Genomic DNA, 15,243 nt, shown 5'->3' on the forward strand with positions numbered 1-15,243 from the left:
CCAATCTAGAGTGGTATGGAGCTTAAAGGTGTCTCCTACAATTAAGGACCGCTCAAGACACCTCATGGCTTGACCAAAAGAAAAAAAAAATGTTTTTTTAAAGTCATTTTTACTAAAAGAATTCATTCATAAGTAATTTTGACTAAAAACACATGCTAATTAAATAATTATACATGACAAGATGAACCAAATGTCATTAAAGATTTAACTGTTCCGTTGTTTGAGGGGTAAAAATCACACTTTTCTTTTTTGCAAGGTTAAGAGTGTATATCTTGCAATGACATTGACAAAAACAGCACAATTGAGGGGCTAAAATTCATTTTTCCTTTCTAAAAATAATAATTGCCACCTAGGCATCATTCTCATTCTATGAAAAGTCATTTGTCTTTTCTCCTAAATTCTGTAATAGAATTAGCAGCAACTACAACCAAACCCGACAGGAATCTGATTATACAAAAAGAGTTCTGTTACCGCATTATCATTTAGCCTTGATGGAGAGCCCCTTATAACATCTAGAGGTTCATCTGGTGCAATCAGTATATGGAACCCTTGAGAAGAGAAGGTTGCAATCTGTGCAGATAAAGACTTCCCCAGTCGACCCTGACTTCTTTTGTTACACCCATTATCAAAACAAAATTAGCGAAAAGCTACAAAAGATGCAATTTTGTTGTCTTGAGGATTAACAGAAAGTAGTGCTGTTTCCCAGTGCGTATGTCTTTAATGAACTGAACAAAGGATTATTGCAGAAAACAGCATAAACACCTAACCTTGAAGCTTGTTTATCGGAGCTTCTCCTTTCCAGAGCTCCTCCTTGCTGCTTCCTGAACCTTCTCGATATATCCTTCGATTGGAGGTGTCAAGGTTGCCATAAACCGGTTTACTGGGAATGGGGATAAATCAGGAACCAAAGCTGCAGCTTTTAGATTATCCGGCAGTGCCTCGATAGCCTCTTTCTTCAACCTCAACAGCGAGGACTCTGCAGCCTGCCTTGCCCTATGCTTCCTCATCAGCACCTTACTGTACTCCTTGGCTAGCCTTCGCCCATCCTCTACCGTCAGCTCGTACTTTGGTATCTTATCGGCATCAACTAACCCCAAAGAGATCAAGTCCAAACTTGGAGTCCCAATCATCCAAGGAGAGTCAAACTCCTTCCCCATTTTCTTCAATTTCTTTTTCTCATCTTCGCGGGCTTTGGAAGTTAGGCCCATCTTCTCTCTCTCTGCTTCACGTTCCATCTCTTTTGGCTTCAAGAACCGGCGAGGTGATGTTGAGGTCAAGCATTCTTCAAGCATTTCATCCAACTCACTTTTTCTTCTTGGAGCCTCTTTCTGTGTAGTTTCTGAGCCCTTTTTGGTAGAAATTTTGGATCTCTTCAAGGTCTGACCATCCTTCAATTTGCCCTTGCCCTTTGCTGTTCCACTCACTAAGCATCGTTGTACAAATTGGTGGCTTAAAGTTTCGAGAGATGCAGGAATCGAAGGGTTCAGATGGTTGATTTGGGTTATTCTTCGAATCATGTTGTTAGACTCTGTAGGGTGCAAATGAGAAAATGAACGAAGTAAATAAACATAAGCCCACAAATAGAACATATATGCAGCAAAGCCAAAATATACTTAATTTTGCATTCAACCATGACCAAAAAAGCTACTCTCCTTTCATCAAACTAGACATGCGCATCAATCAGTTTAGGTCAGACTGGTCAGTTTTCAAAAAAAAAAAAGAAAAAGAAAGAAAGAAAAAAGAGTAGCATTGATCACAAAACGGTATTAATTCTTTTCAAAATTAACAGATGATAGCATCAGCTAGTTTTCGAGCTTATACATCTTTCCCTAATAACCTCATTAATTAATGATGCCAATTGAACATTCTTTCAATTTTATACCCTATACTAGAAACAAGACATTCCAGCATTCAAGTGTCATGTGACACATGTTCTAGTACTGATATACATGCCAACTTCAAAAACAATGTATGCTCAGATTTACACATCTCATCTTCAAGATAACAAGGCATCCATCCATCTCTAATCTCTACTTTGATAGTTCATTGACCCTCCAAAATCCAATATATTTTATTGAAGAGATCAAATTTTAGTATCAAAACCACAATAAGTAAACTCTATTAAGTATTACGTAAGATTAATTTAATAGAAGTGAGGAATTTGTGATTATAATGATGACATCTACAAATTAGTGATGTTTTTGGTGAATAAACATGAAGGAAAGGGAAGTGTCATATTCAAATCAATAGAAAGAGAATTAAAAAAAATCAAATAGCTATATGAAAAAGTTACAGATAATCTATCTTTGGATCAATGGATTAGCAATCTAGTATCCTGTAATTCAGAAAAAAATAAATAAAAAAAAAAAAACTTCAAACCTAACAGAAAGAGAACCAATATTTTCACACATTATATCACTTCTAGGCGTCTCCTACTGCTTTACATTATTCCTTCACAACAATGGTATATAATAAAATAAACATGAAACATAACAAGACTCCATTTCAGAAATAACTATTGATCAGCCTCAAATCCTCCATGGACCACTAACAGTACTGGTAGATCGTTTAACTTTCAAAGGGGAAACAACAACAGAGACGGCCTAAGCAGCATTCACAAATCTCAAAACTAACTATAACATTTTATCGCATTTTATATGCTAAACGGCTAGAACTCTGTATAAGTGTATAATCAACGACCACAGACTCCGAAAGAGACTGAGAGAGTAGTGCATACATGTTAGAAAATTGTAGTAAAAATAGTTAATTAAACATTTAAATCTCCATATTTCTCCTTTCAACACAGTAGTAGAAGGCCATGACATACCGGAGACGGCAGAGATCCCGGAGGTTATCGCCGATTCACCACCCTGCCTGCCTGCCTGATTCTCTAGTTCGCCGCAGTGAGAATGAGAGAGAGCCCGCGACTCTGTGAGAGCGAGAGAGATGGCGTGACTTCACTCGCGAGGGTTTAGGCAGTGAGAAATTGAAAATGAGAGCGCGAGTTCTGACTTCTGAGGGTTTGGGCTTTGGCACTTTAGTCTTTGGACTACGTATTGTCTTCCTTTTTGGGCTCCATTTTTTTTTTTTTCTCATTTTAATTAAAATAACCAATTTTTAAAAAAAATACTTCTGTAATAAATAAGCCCTTAAATCAAATAGAAAAAAATTATAATTTATACTTCTCACAAATATGTCAATTATCAATTATCAATATGTCTGTGACTCTTGAATTATTAGTGATGTAAATATTGCTCATCAATTTTCAAAACGTGACATATATTGTCCATCTCCTAATAGGAAAGAGAAGGAGAAATATTGTTGTCAACAGAAGGAGAACAAACAAAGAAAGAAAAATTGAGAAAAAAAAACATGATCTTTAAAGAGGGAAAACGTCGAGTAACCACATTTATACCACTAATAATTCAAAGAAAGGGTAATATATGTCACTTTTTGAAACTTAAGGGGCAACATTTACCCCACTAATAATACAAGAATGACATTGATAATTAACATATTTGTGAGGAACATAAATTACAATTTTCCCTTCAAATAAATAATGCAATTGGTCTCAAAATTTGTTTATAAAAATTCTTTTGACTAGCAAAAATGTACAATTAAATCTAAAATCTAAAATTACATATTCAACACGTTACGGCTGATTTAACAGACATGACGTTACGCAAATCAAGGATTGTTGCTATCTTTTTCAAGTGACGAGAGAAATTCGCAACCACTATACGAAGGTATACATTCTTTCAATGTTATAACCTATACAAGAAACAAGACATTTAGGCAAAAGATATCTAATGGGGAAGCAGGACTCTTGGTTTGTGCCTCCCATCAGTCTTTGAATCAATCCCAAGTGGACTAATTGTCCAATCTCCCAGTTTCACATTCCAGTATATATGCCCAAGCAGAGTCCAGTAAGTAGCTATGAGGTGTAGAGGTCTTCTATATACTACACATGGGGCAGACGATTGAGGATCCCGGATTCTGATAGCCTCCAAGTTGTCGATTGTATGTGTTCATCATCATTGCGGGATTCATTCAGATTCATCAAAAAAGGGGGCCGTATAAGTTCAATTATATATATTGGGTTCTGTACTTTCGTCCAGCCGCTTAACAAGACACCCACAAGAAGCCTGCAGAAAGATAGGCAAGGACAGCATTCATACTGCAAGTACATTAGTTGGAGATTACAAATCAATTAGTCAGAAATTACATGTTAATATACGAAAGTGCATAAAACCTTTCAGGATGTAATATTTAGATCAAACAAGGTGATTAGAAATAGAAAGCAAGCTGCAATACTTACAAGCTGGCAATTGTCACTTCACACGTAAAGAACTTCAAACTTTCCAGTACAAAACGTCGAAGAAGGTCCTCTCTCCCACACCAACTAATCAAGGGGTGTCGGTGATCCAATTAACTTTGTTTCTAGAGTTTAAAAAATCACAAAATTGATATCAGATATCAAGTAGTCACAAAAACAAATTAAAAGTCGATCTGAATTTCATTAAACGTCTGAAAAACTGGTTTATACAATATAGAAAGCCGTTAGATATTACTAAATACAGCTACTATTTATTTACTTCACCCTCTTGCACAGCTAGATAGAAGTATTTCATGCGAGGAGAAAATGCACAAAAAAAAAATAAATAATTATAATTGTCTGCAAACTGCAAGGCATTCATATGAGTACCTGGAAAGTCATTACCACTGATCATTCTACTCTGTAGATCTTCAGCGGCTTCAATCATCCCCTGTGCACTGTATGCCTTTATCATGGTAGCATAGGTGATATTATCGGGTCTACATTGTCTGTCCTTCATTTTGAAGAACAACTCAACCATCCTCTCTATATCACCAGCTTGGCCATAAGCATGAATGGCACAATTAAAAAATGTAGTATCTAGAACCACATCTGAGTTTTCTACTTGCCTCAAAATCGAATCAACCTTTTCTAGAATTCCAGCTCTACTATAAGCACTAATCAGAGAGCAATAAGTGATTGAATTAGGCTTCATTCCTTGATGTTTCATTTTCAAGAAAAACTCTTCCATCTTATCAATATTTCCCGCTTTTCCAAATGTCTCAATGATTGTATTATAGGTAACCGTTGTTGGGGAATAGAACCGTTTCCCCATGTAATCAAGTACCGAACCCATTTTTGCATACATTTTTGCTTTTCCATATGACTTAATTAGTATATTAAATGTCATGACATCTGGCTTTATCCCCATAAGCTGGAACTCATCGAACCACTTCTCCATTTTCTCAATGTTTCCAGATTTGCCATAGGCTCCAATAACTGAATTCAAAGTGAAAACATCGGGAAGGCTCATGCCACTCTCAATCATCTCCATCAAGGAGTTTTCCATTTGTTCAAAAAGATTAGCTTTTCCATATCCATCAATTATAGTATTGTAAGTCACGGTACTGCATTCAATTCCCAAATACGACATCTCAGCTAAAATGTGCTCAATCATATCATAACGTTGGAATTTCATGCAGCATTTGATAAGGATTGAGTAAGTATACACATCAGGTTTGCAATCAGAGATCGACTTCATATCATGAATCGTATGCCATGCCTCATCAAGTAGGCCACTAAGACCGTATGCACTTGCAAGCGCAGTGTAAACATCCAGCGTTGGTTGAAGCCCATCAGATCGCATGAGATCAAAAAGTAAGCTAGCTTGGTTTGGCTGCCTGCACTTGCCAAGCATTACCAAAAGCCTTGCATATGTCCGGGATCTTGGCTCATACCAGTGTTGCTTACGAAGAAGCCTGAAAATCTACAACTAGCAGGTTCAATTTCTTTAATACTCATATAAGTGAATGTAAATCTAGTAGACTGTAGACAAGTAAACTTTGATGAAAACAATGAAATAGGTTCTGTCGAGTATATGGTTATAAATTCCTGTTTACTTAACAAATAAATCTTATACAACACTACAAAAAGATCGTGTTTAATATCATTCAATCTTGTACCGGCTGTACTATGTTCATAATATTTATTCTATACGATAATAAATCCAAACCTTAACAAGTTAACATACATAAACACTAAACTGCAGATATATTATATATATTTCCATTCACCTTGTAATAAGTTCATAATATTCATGAAAACAAAATAATTCATCATGTACTATGTTCGTAATATCTATTCTATATGAGTATAAATCTAAGCCTTAACGTACATAAACACTAAACTGCAGATATATTATATATATTTCCATTCACCTTGCAATAAGTTCATAATGTTGGTGAGAACAAAATCTTAGGCCCTATTTTGTAACATAGTTAGCTTATTAGCCAATTTTGGCTTATTTGACCACTGCAATTAATATGAGTGTTTTATTAATTAACTTTTTGTAACAACTTATTGTTCCAAAATGTAAAATTTCAAAAAGTCAATCAACTTTTGGAGAAAGTCATTTTGCATATAATCAGACCTAACAGTTAATTTACCAATCACTTTTTTGCAATCAGCTAATGCTATAAATTAGTCAAATCCACTAATCTAATAAGCTAACAACTATTTACCAAACACCCCTCATGTACATAAACATTACATTGCATCATCATGATTGTTATAGTGCAAATGGCAATTGATTATGCTACTTAAACGGTATCGTTTAGGTCTACCTTTTTAGCTGTTCACCAAGATTCTATTATTCATCTATGGCCCTTTATTCCCACGAGAAAGAAAACCCCCAAAATTTCTAAAAGCTGTGAATTACCATGGCAGAAAAATAGGAAGTTGAACAGAAAATTCATTATAAAAGGTGAATAGTAAAAGTTGAGTAACCTTAAGAGCAGACTCCCAACGGTTTCCCTTGATAGCATCATCGAGAGCCTCCAAGACAGGCTTGGGCCAGAGGTTATTGTACTTGCTAGAGTTTGCTTTCCTCTCAATAGCATTGATGGCCGCCTCGGTTCGGAGAATCCGAGAGAGTTCCTTCTTCGAGCATTTTTGCAGGTCTAGTGAAGAAGCGTTCTCCGAGTCCGGGATTGACTTTGCTGCACAGACTCTAAAGAATTGTATGGTTTTATGAATTTTCAGCTCTCTGGGGAATTTCTTCGAATGGGTGAGGGGTGAAATGAGGAAGGAGTATGATGAGGAGGAGCATAGATGATGGATGTGGAGCTCCATTGTTGCGAGAGTTGGAAGCAGAGTGATTTGCGTCAGCCGTCGGGGGTTATCACATATATTTGGGCCTCACAATGCTAAGCCCATTCCTGAGCGCATTTATTCAATCTGGAAGCCCAGTAGATATGATCTTTGAACTGCTAGGCCCATTAAGCCCAAAATATGATTCACATTCATTCATTTGTTAGTCAGACTCGGAGTGTTTTACAGACCGAAAAAATTTCTTTATTTTTAAAGAATTTTTAACATATATATAGAAAACACGTTTGAAAATTTATAAAACATAAATAAACTGATTTAAAAAAAAAAATAGAGAATTGAAGTAAAGATAAAGCAGAGTAAAACATGTGTGTTGGTACCAAGGACCTTGTGGTCTACTGGTACCAAATTGCTCTTTTACGTGGGAGGTGGTGGGTTTGAGCCTCAATGGAGATGATTATGGTGACACTAGTACTGGTTTTATTATAATGTAGTATCGGCAGATATTACCTGTAATAGAGTCAATAGTACTCAAAAAGAAATTATTTAATATATTTGTGTTTATATTTTTATTGAAGTGGTGTATTTATTTGGGAATTTCGTCAACAAGTTTAGGAATCAAAATTTTTAAAATTTGGAGAATAAAATGTATGTACACTACAAAATAATTTTAAAAATTAAATCTATATCATAATTAAGGAAATGAAAGTAACCAAGAATCATGTGGTCTAGTGGCACCAAGTTGCTCTCTCATATAGGAGATTGTGGGTTCGAATAATAATCTTCGATAGGTTGAGAAAATAATTTTGACAGATGCTGCATTATAATAGAGCCAGTAGTACGAAAATGAAAGTAATACTTTTCAAAATTAAAATATAGTATGTGGTGTGCATGGTAATTTGGATCTCAAGTTGGTATGGGTCAATGGTGAATACTCAATTGTTGGCAATTGCCATAGGAATTATTCCAATTTCCAATTTCCAATTTGCATTAATTAAAATAAAGGGGCATTATTTGCAATTTGCAGTTCATATTTATTTTCGTGGGTCCAAAGGCCAACATCTACTTTACCCTAAATTGCTAAATTATTTAATTTATGCAAAAGTCTACTATTGTTTTTTTGAAAGGAAAAGTCTACTATTGTTATTCAGATATACATTATAAGTGAAGTCCATAACCGACAAATAAATACGAGATAATTCAATCTAAATTAGCCTATAAGATAAACTTTTGACCCTTTAAAATTAAGAAAAGGCCAATAAATTGCTAAATTCGCAATGTAACAATCCTTGGTTATCAATGTGATTATCATTATAAAGAATTATAGTTTAATCTAAACAGTTTAAAGCAATTGGTAAGCGGATCATTAAACAATTGTAATAAAATTAGAACTGGTGAGCATCTGTTTAGTGTACGTTTAGTACAGTAATTTTTAAAATGTCAAGAGTTCTAATCAACCTAATTGAATTGAGTCCCATGCAAGAGATATCATAGTTAAATAAAAAATCAACCTAGTTGAAAATGTCAAATTATATTATAGATCATGATCTATATTACAATATAAATTATTGATAAATGTTCATTTTTAAATGCTAAACCTGAAATACAATTTTGCATACTAAAAATGAAATTTTTTTTAAAAAATAAACTTTCAATTTATTAAAAATGAATATTATGTTAATGGTTCACTTTACAATGTGAATGATCCATGGTATAATAATTGGTTGAAAACTTGATCCGCATTCCCACACACATAATTTTTTTTTCCCAACAATCTTTATAAACTATGAATTAACAGGACGTTTGGTTGGATATAATTGAGCTGTAATTGAATTGTAATTCAATGAAGCTAGGCATCAATTAGGTTGTTTAATTTAGTTTAAGGGAATTACAATTATATCCTTTTGTTGAATTGCAGTTCATAGGAGTAGAATTCCAATTCAATGCTTGTGAGAAACACGGGAAAATATAAGAAATGACAAAAGTATCAGCGGTGATTATTATTATTATTATTATTATTATTATTATTATTATTATTATTATTATTATTATTATTATTATTATTACACAAGAATATTTTAATTTTTATATCACTTTTTCCTTTTCATCCTCAATAATTCTATTTATCCATACCAAATAATGTAATTTGAATTCCTACATAATTCCTACCTTATTCTTTTCTTACGGAATTATAATTTCTTTCTTTCCTAATTCATTCCTCCCAACTAAACACCCCCAAAACTTTAGCGACTTGTTTAGGAATCTAGGATTGCTTTGTCAAGGAAGCATAACCCAAAACCTAGTATTAGTGGTTTGTGTGTGTGTGTATATATATATATATATATATATATATATATATATATATATATATATAGTCATATGGATGTATATATATAATGTTGGGTTTTCTTTTTCTTCAACCAAAAGCCATCGTCTCCCACCTTCCATGGGCTCTGACTTTTGGGACATCGACATCATGCTCTAACAAATTCTTTATTTCTCCTTTATTTAGGTAGATAGACTAGAAGATTGTTTCAGAGATCGAGATCGGAGCTGGGAAAGCCGGCCATGGGGAAATACGTGGCGCTGTTGGACGCCGGAGTAAGAATGGTGGCGCGCTTCAATTCCCACTGCCCACAGACCTCTAGGATGTATTACCACCCTCCTGTTAAGCACGAGCGGAACCACCACCGCGACTATGATCGCCGCCGCCGTGCTTTTGCCTTCCAAAACGACCGCGATGTTGATCACCGCCGTGCGTTTGCCTTCCGAAACGACGGCGATGTTGATCACCGCCGTGCGTTTGCCTTCCAAAACTACTACCGCCACCTGCAGGATGATGATGGTGGTGTTTCCGGGAGCGGCCGGCGCCGTTGGGGATGTGAGTGCGGCGGATATAGATGGTGCTGGCACGGGATTGATTCTGCTGACGTCAGCCCTCGTATGATATGATATGATATTGGAAAGTATTTTAGGTATAAAAATTTTATCATATGATTTTATTGAAAAACAAAATAACAATAATTGCGAGAGACTTTTTTTTTTTTCCCTAATTAAGAAATAGGGCTATATGTATCATTACTTTATGATATGATGTTTTAGGATTATGGTCATGTTTGGTAATATACTTGACTTATCAGTCAATTTTGGTTTATTGGACTATTATTAGTTATTTAATTTGGTTAAACAATCAATATAAGTATTTGATTAATTAACTTTTTTGTAATATTTTATTGTTTTAGAATGCTAAAATTCAAAAAAGCTAATCAAAGTAATTTTTTTAATTAACTTTTTGAAAAAGTCATTTTGCATATAATCAGCTAACAATTAACAACTAATTTATCAAACATCAACAAATCAAATTTAAAGTAAATAAAAAATAAAAAAAATAAACAAAGAAGAAAAATTTGAGTTCACGAATGAATAGTAAGTATGACAGATAAAATAAGATAAATAGAGTATATATTATAAAACTCTATTTCTCTAGGCATTATAAACCATAAAGTATTATGGTTTATAATGCATAAAGTATTTCTTGTGACAAAAGATGGAATCGTCCACTCCAGACTCCTCTACACCCTGACAATCTGACATGACAGTTGTGACAATAAAGTATTTCTATATATAATATATATTACATGCTTTGCAAATTGCAATATATGCATAATCTATAGAATGGATTTTTTGAATTAATGAGTGCTTTAATTAGGTCCCCTTCTTTTGGTCATATTTTAACTTCTTTTCCTTCTTTGTTGTAAATATCAATAAATATCATTTACAAAATTGAAACCGTTCACACCAAGTGGCGTAGGGGTCTTTGCTGTAAAATTCTCAACCATTTAGTCAACGTGTGGTATTTCTATGGCAACCTCACAAACACCAAAAGGAAACCGTTCTGCCATTATATATATATTGTATTGCCCCATAAAACCTAACCCTCGATCTCTCACTTTAATTTTCTCTCTTCTCTCTGCGCTCTCTCTCTCTCTCCCGTCTTATTCCTCTTGCTTTTACAAGAGGATACATAGGGGCGGGAGATCCAAAATGGGAAGATTTTTTTTGGATTTAGGAGCCCGAATTGCTTCCAGATTCAATGCTCACTGTCCTCAAACTTCTCGGATGTACTATCACCCGCCGGCGAAGCATAACGAGGACGGAAGCCGCCGCATAAACCACCATTCCAATGATGTTCCGGGAGGAGGCTCTGCCGTCGTCGAGGCGCCGCCGTATCGGGAGGGGTCATGGACGGTCCCCAAGGATGATGTTGAAATTGACACAAGAGATTTCATTCTTTTATACGGTTAGTGTGTTTGTACCTAATTACCAAAACCGAGGCGACCTATGTGTACACTTTTGAATGAGTTTTTAAAAATTGACGTTATTTTTGTAGTAATGGATTTTTCATGTCATTTGATGTCTCTGTATTGTTTCATTATCATCATTTGATGTTTGTCTCTGGTTTCTTTGAAAAGATAAGAAAAAAAAAAAAAAACCTTAATTGAACATTTAATTTGTTTGTTTGTTTTTTTTTTTTTAATCAACAAGATAGAGACATGTTTATGTGTTAAAAACACCTAAACTTTTTTTTGGGGAAGAAGCTTGTGAAAGGGCTAGCGGCTCCTGATCAACTACCTTATTATGTTCTTTATAGATATGAACGATTATCTTAATGTTTATATCTTTATATATGTTGAAACATCCGGTTGGTTTTAGGGTTTTTGGGCCCAGGACACAATCTTGGTTGGGTGGATTCACCTTTCGAAAATAGAAGTAGGAAAATGGGTAAACTGGTAACTGTGTAAGTCTGTATGTATTCTCCCAATGGTATATTCATAATTCCATAATTGTACTTTCATAATGCCACAAACGAATAACGCCGAAACAAAATTATTTTTTTAACTGAAAGACCGCGTTTTCCCTTAAAGCAACGCCGTTATGAACTCGGGTCCACTTGCCCCCTCCCTTCACAGCTTTTGAGGAGACCCTTTTATAGGGATCCTCCCTGGGAAATTAAAAGCCTTTAAATTTAAGGGCCATAATGGGCCTTTATTAATTCTAATGTCGTTGGGTTGTCGTTACTGGGTCTCTTAACGGTTTGCTTGACTGGGCCTTTTAATTGGGCCTTTTAATAGGTCTTGTAAATGCTAATGACTACTTTTAGGCAATCGTTATATCCTACACCACGTCGCACATAGCACTGTGCGCCGCGCGCCTCCCAAAACGACAGGCGCGGTAGGAAGTTGTTGAGATTATGTGTATTTGTTTACAATGTTATGTGTATTTGTTCACAATGTTATGTGTATTGGTTCATACAGTTATGTGTATTTTTTATACAATTATGTACATTCTTTTTATACAATTATGTACATCCGAATCAGAAAATTTGTGTGTATTATGTTAAGAGTTGATGTGTATTATGTTAAAAGTTTATGCTTATTATGTATTATGTTAAATTATGTGTATTATCTTTTAAAAAGAGTATGTATATTTTGTTATATAATTATGTACATTCATGTATAACATTATGTGTATTCTAGTATAACATTATGTACATTCTTGAACAGCGGGTTTTTTTTTTAAAGAAAAAACTACTGCCATTCACTGGGGCGGGAAATTTAAAAAAAAAAATAATTAAAACGACGTTGTTTTGCATCTGGGCGCATAGTGCAACGCGTGCCGTGGTGTAGGATATAAATTGCCCTACTTTTAAGCCGATCTCCTACTCGCCCTGACTTCGCGCTCGCACTGACCTCCAACTCGTTTTGACCTGGGTTTATCTTTGGGCCTCTCCTTCTTTGGGCTTGATCCTTTTCCCTTCTTGGGCCCTAAGCCCGTTGGGTCCATACCCCATCACATCCCATGAAAAATAAAGTTTGTGCGTTACGTATAGACTCTTTATGCTTAAGTAGGTTGAGAAAGTAATTATGAACAGATATTTCATTGTAACAGAATCACTACTAAAAAAACATACTCATAATCTTAAGAGATTTTATGTGAGATGCTTATTTTTTTTAATAAAATACATAATAAAACAACATTGTATTATATGTAGGTAGGTTATACTATGTTTCAATTCCCACATTGTTTAAAGAGTTGGGTAAGAAGGGTCCAAGGCAATCCCACAACGCCCTTCCTTAGCATCAATATCCCTCTGCAACCTAAAGTACCCATCTTCTCCCCATTTTTCACCCCACGAGTTCTTCAACAGCCAATACTTTATCCCACGCTCGCCGGTTCCATATCCGACCACCGTCACGCCGTGGTTCAACTCCGTCCCACACCTTTCGGTAAACACTCCCCCTGCGTAGAACTGCAGTTGCAGTCCGCGGGCGTCAATGGCCACCGATACCGGCTGGTGGGCTGCGGCCTGGAGAAGCGCCGCCTCGCTGTTCATCGGGACATCCTCGTAGCCGGCGATCTTGGCGGCGCGGAAGGATGCGGTGGTAAGGTTGCAGCGGCCGAGGTCTTGTCCGCCGTAGGGGTAGCCGGATTCGGTGGTGAGGCCGTTGTGCTTGATGATGTACTTGAATGCGTCGTCCATTCTTCCGCCGTGGCAGCCTAGGTCTCCTCCCCCCTTGTCGCAGTCCACCAGCTCTTGCTCCGACAATGAGACTAATTCGCCTCCTGATATCTTCACGATTCCCTCCACGGCCGCCACCGCAGAAAATGCCCAGCAGCATCCTACATATATAGATATTATTTATTTATTTGTTTGCACGGACAGGTGGATTATGGAGAGTATACAAATAGGATATGGTTGCACTAGGTGCTAGGCACTAGTCACGCCGTAAAGTAGTGCCTAGAGCCTAGGCGGCTTTTATATATATAAAAAAAAAAAAAACAATGCATGATGTATGGGTGTATGTCATATTATATATACAAATTAACATGGTGGGTGCCTAGGCCGCCGCTTGCCTAAGGGGTAATTTGCCTTGGCCTAGGAGCCAACTAGCGCCTAGGCGCCCGCTTAGGCCGATTTTTGCACCAGTGAGCAGGTTTGAATCTGGTAATAGCAAGGTGGAAATACCAATGATGACCATGGATGCTCCACCTTACAATGTGAGATACTGACATAAAACTTATTTTTTATATATTGAATATAATATTCATTTTGTGTGTACTGAATGTTCATTATTTGATATACAAAACAATGAACCTTTAGTACACATGAAATGAACATTCAATATATATTAAAAATGAACATTTATCCTTATGATCTGTAATATAATTTATTGACCGTCACAGCAATGTGAAGGACTCCTTGTGAGCATTGAGCATTGGTCTTTTTACCTAATAATAAGGTGCTAAATCACATGATTTACCCTCTATTATCTTATCAAGTAACTTATCAAGGTGTGGGTCTCAAAAGATTCATGAATATGTTACAGAACATATCATTAATTAAGTGAAAATTAAATTGTCATAGATTACCACAAACGCCTTGATTCTTGACTGGAGTGACAGCTCCCTCTTTTCTCCAGTCCACGGCGGAGGGGATGTCGGTCACATTCTCGTACCTAAAGGGCATGCTCCTCCAGGGGTTCCGGGGAGAGACCGGCCTCTTATATCCATTTTTGGTGGACACAAATTCATCATTAGTTAAATCCGCAAACTCGTTGATCCCCAATGTGTAAGGCCGATCTCCAGCTTGATTGAAAGATTCAATAGCCTTTACATTCTCTTTAAATATACTAAACCGTTTTGCCTTCTCGGTCTCGTCTGCATACACCCGTCCATATCGAGCCATCCAGTCCTCGTGTCTCTTCTCCATCACATCATCGTCATCCTCGTTTAAGCCCTGCATCGACTTGGCAGCTTTGCTGCAGCAAGCCAGAATAGCTGCAAAAACGATAAGATTTTTGATCAATCTTGACACCATTTTTGTTTCTTGTTGAAGAAATGGTGAGTGGATTTGAATGGAGGATTATGGATGGTGAGGTATTTGAAGTATATGTTTTCCGGCAAGTTATGCATGCATGGAGTTTGGTTCCGTATACCCTTCAGCTATACGGTTATGGTTTCTCGTTTATTGTGTCTTGAGAGCTGAGGCTAGCTTCTTGGAATTATACTCTTTTTACAAGTTCATTAATTGGGATGTCTTT

At 36.1% G+C, this 15,243-nt stretch overlaps 3 protein-coding genes across 4 annotated transcripts; all 3 read right to left on the reverse strand.

The window, feature by feature from the left end:
- Positions 1–301: 301 nt before the first annotated feature.
- LOC109181082 lies at positions 302–3,041 on the reverse strand. Of its 2 annotated transcripts, XM_019330841.1 has the most exons (3): positions 2,828–3,041; positions 768–1,528; positions 302–607 (listed from the first exon to the last, which is right to left on the reverse strand). In XM_019330841.1, the coding sequence occupies exon 2, from the start codon at positions 1,515–1,517 to the stop codon at positions 780–782; it is 738 nt and encodes a 245-aa protein (XP_019186386.1). In that variant the 5' UTR covers positions 1,518–1,528; positions 2,828–3,041; the 3' UTR covers positions 302–607; positions 768–779. The 2 variants fall into 2 exon arrangements, with proteins under 2 accessions (XP_019186386.1, XP_019186391.1); XM_019330846.1 differs by having other exon boundaries at positions 302–1,528; positions 2,846–3,041.
- A 711-nt stretch (positions 3,042–3,752) lies between these two features.
- On the reverse strand, positions 3,753–7,301 carry LOC109181017 (pentatricopeptide repeat-containing protein At3g53170). The gene is made up of 4 exons (XM_019330769.1): positions 6,821–7,301; positions 4,706–5,801; positions 4,319–4,440; positions 3,753–4,145 (listed from the first exon to the last, which is right to left on the reverse strand). The coding sequence occupies exons 1-3, from the start codon at positions 7,163–7,165 to the stop codon at positions 4,403–4,405; spliced, it is 1,479 nt and encodes a 492-aa protein (XP_019186314.1). The 5' UTR covers positions 7,166–7,301; the 3' UTR covers positions 3,753–4,145; positions 4,319–4,402.
- A 5,759-nt stretch (positions 7,302–13,060) lies between these two features.
- LOC109181027 (senescence-specific cysteine protease SAG39-like) lies at positions 13,061–15,074 on the reverse strand. The gene is made up of 2 exons (XM_019330781.1): positions 14,573–15,074; positions 13,061–13,822 (listed from the first exon to the last, which is right to left on the reverse strand). Exons 1-2 carry the CDS (start codon positions 15,018–15,020, stop codon positions 13,227–13,229), a joined length of 1,044 nt encoding a protein of 347 aa, XP_019186326.1. The 5' UTR covers positions 15,021–15,074; the 3' UTR covers positions 13,061–13,226.
- Between the last annotated feature and the right edge of the window lie 169 nt (positions 15,075–15,243).

This window comes from Ipomoea nil, unplaced genomic scaffold, assembly GCF_001879475.1.
Source record: "Ipomoea nil cultivar Tokyo-kokei standard unplaced genomic scaffold, Asagao_1.1 scaffold0188, whole genome shotgun sequence".
Lineage (NCBI taxonomy): Eukaryota > Viridiplantae > Streptophyta > Magnoliopsida > Solanales > Convolvulaceae > Ipomoea > Ipomoea nil.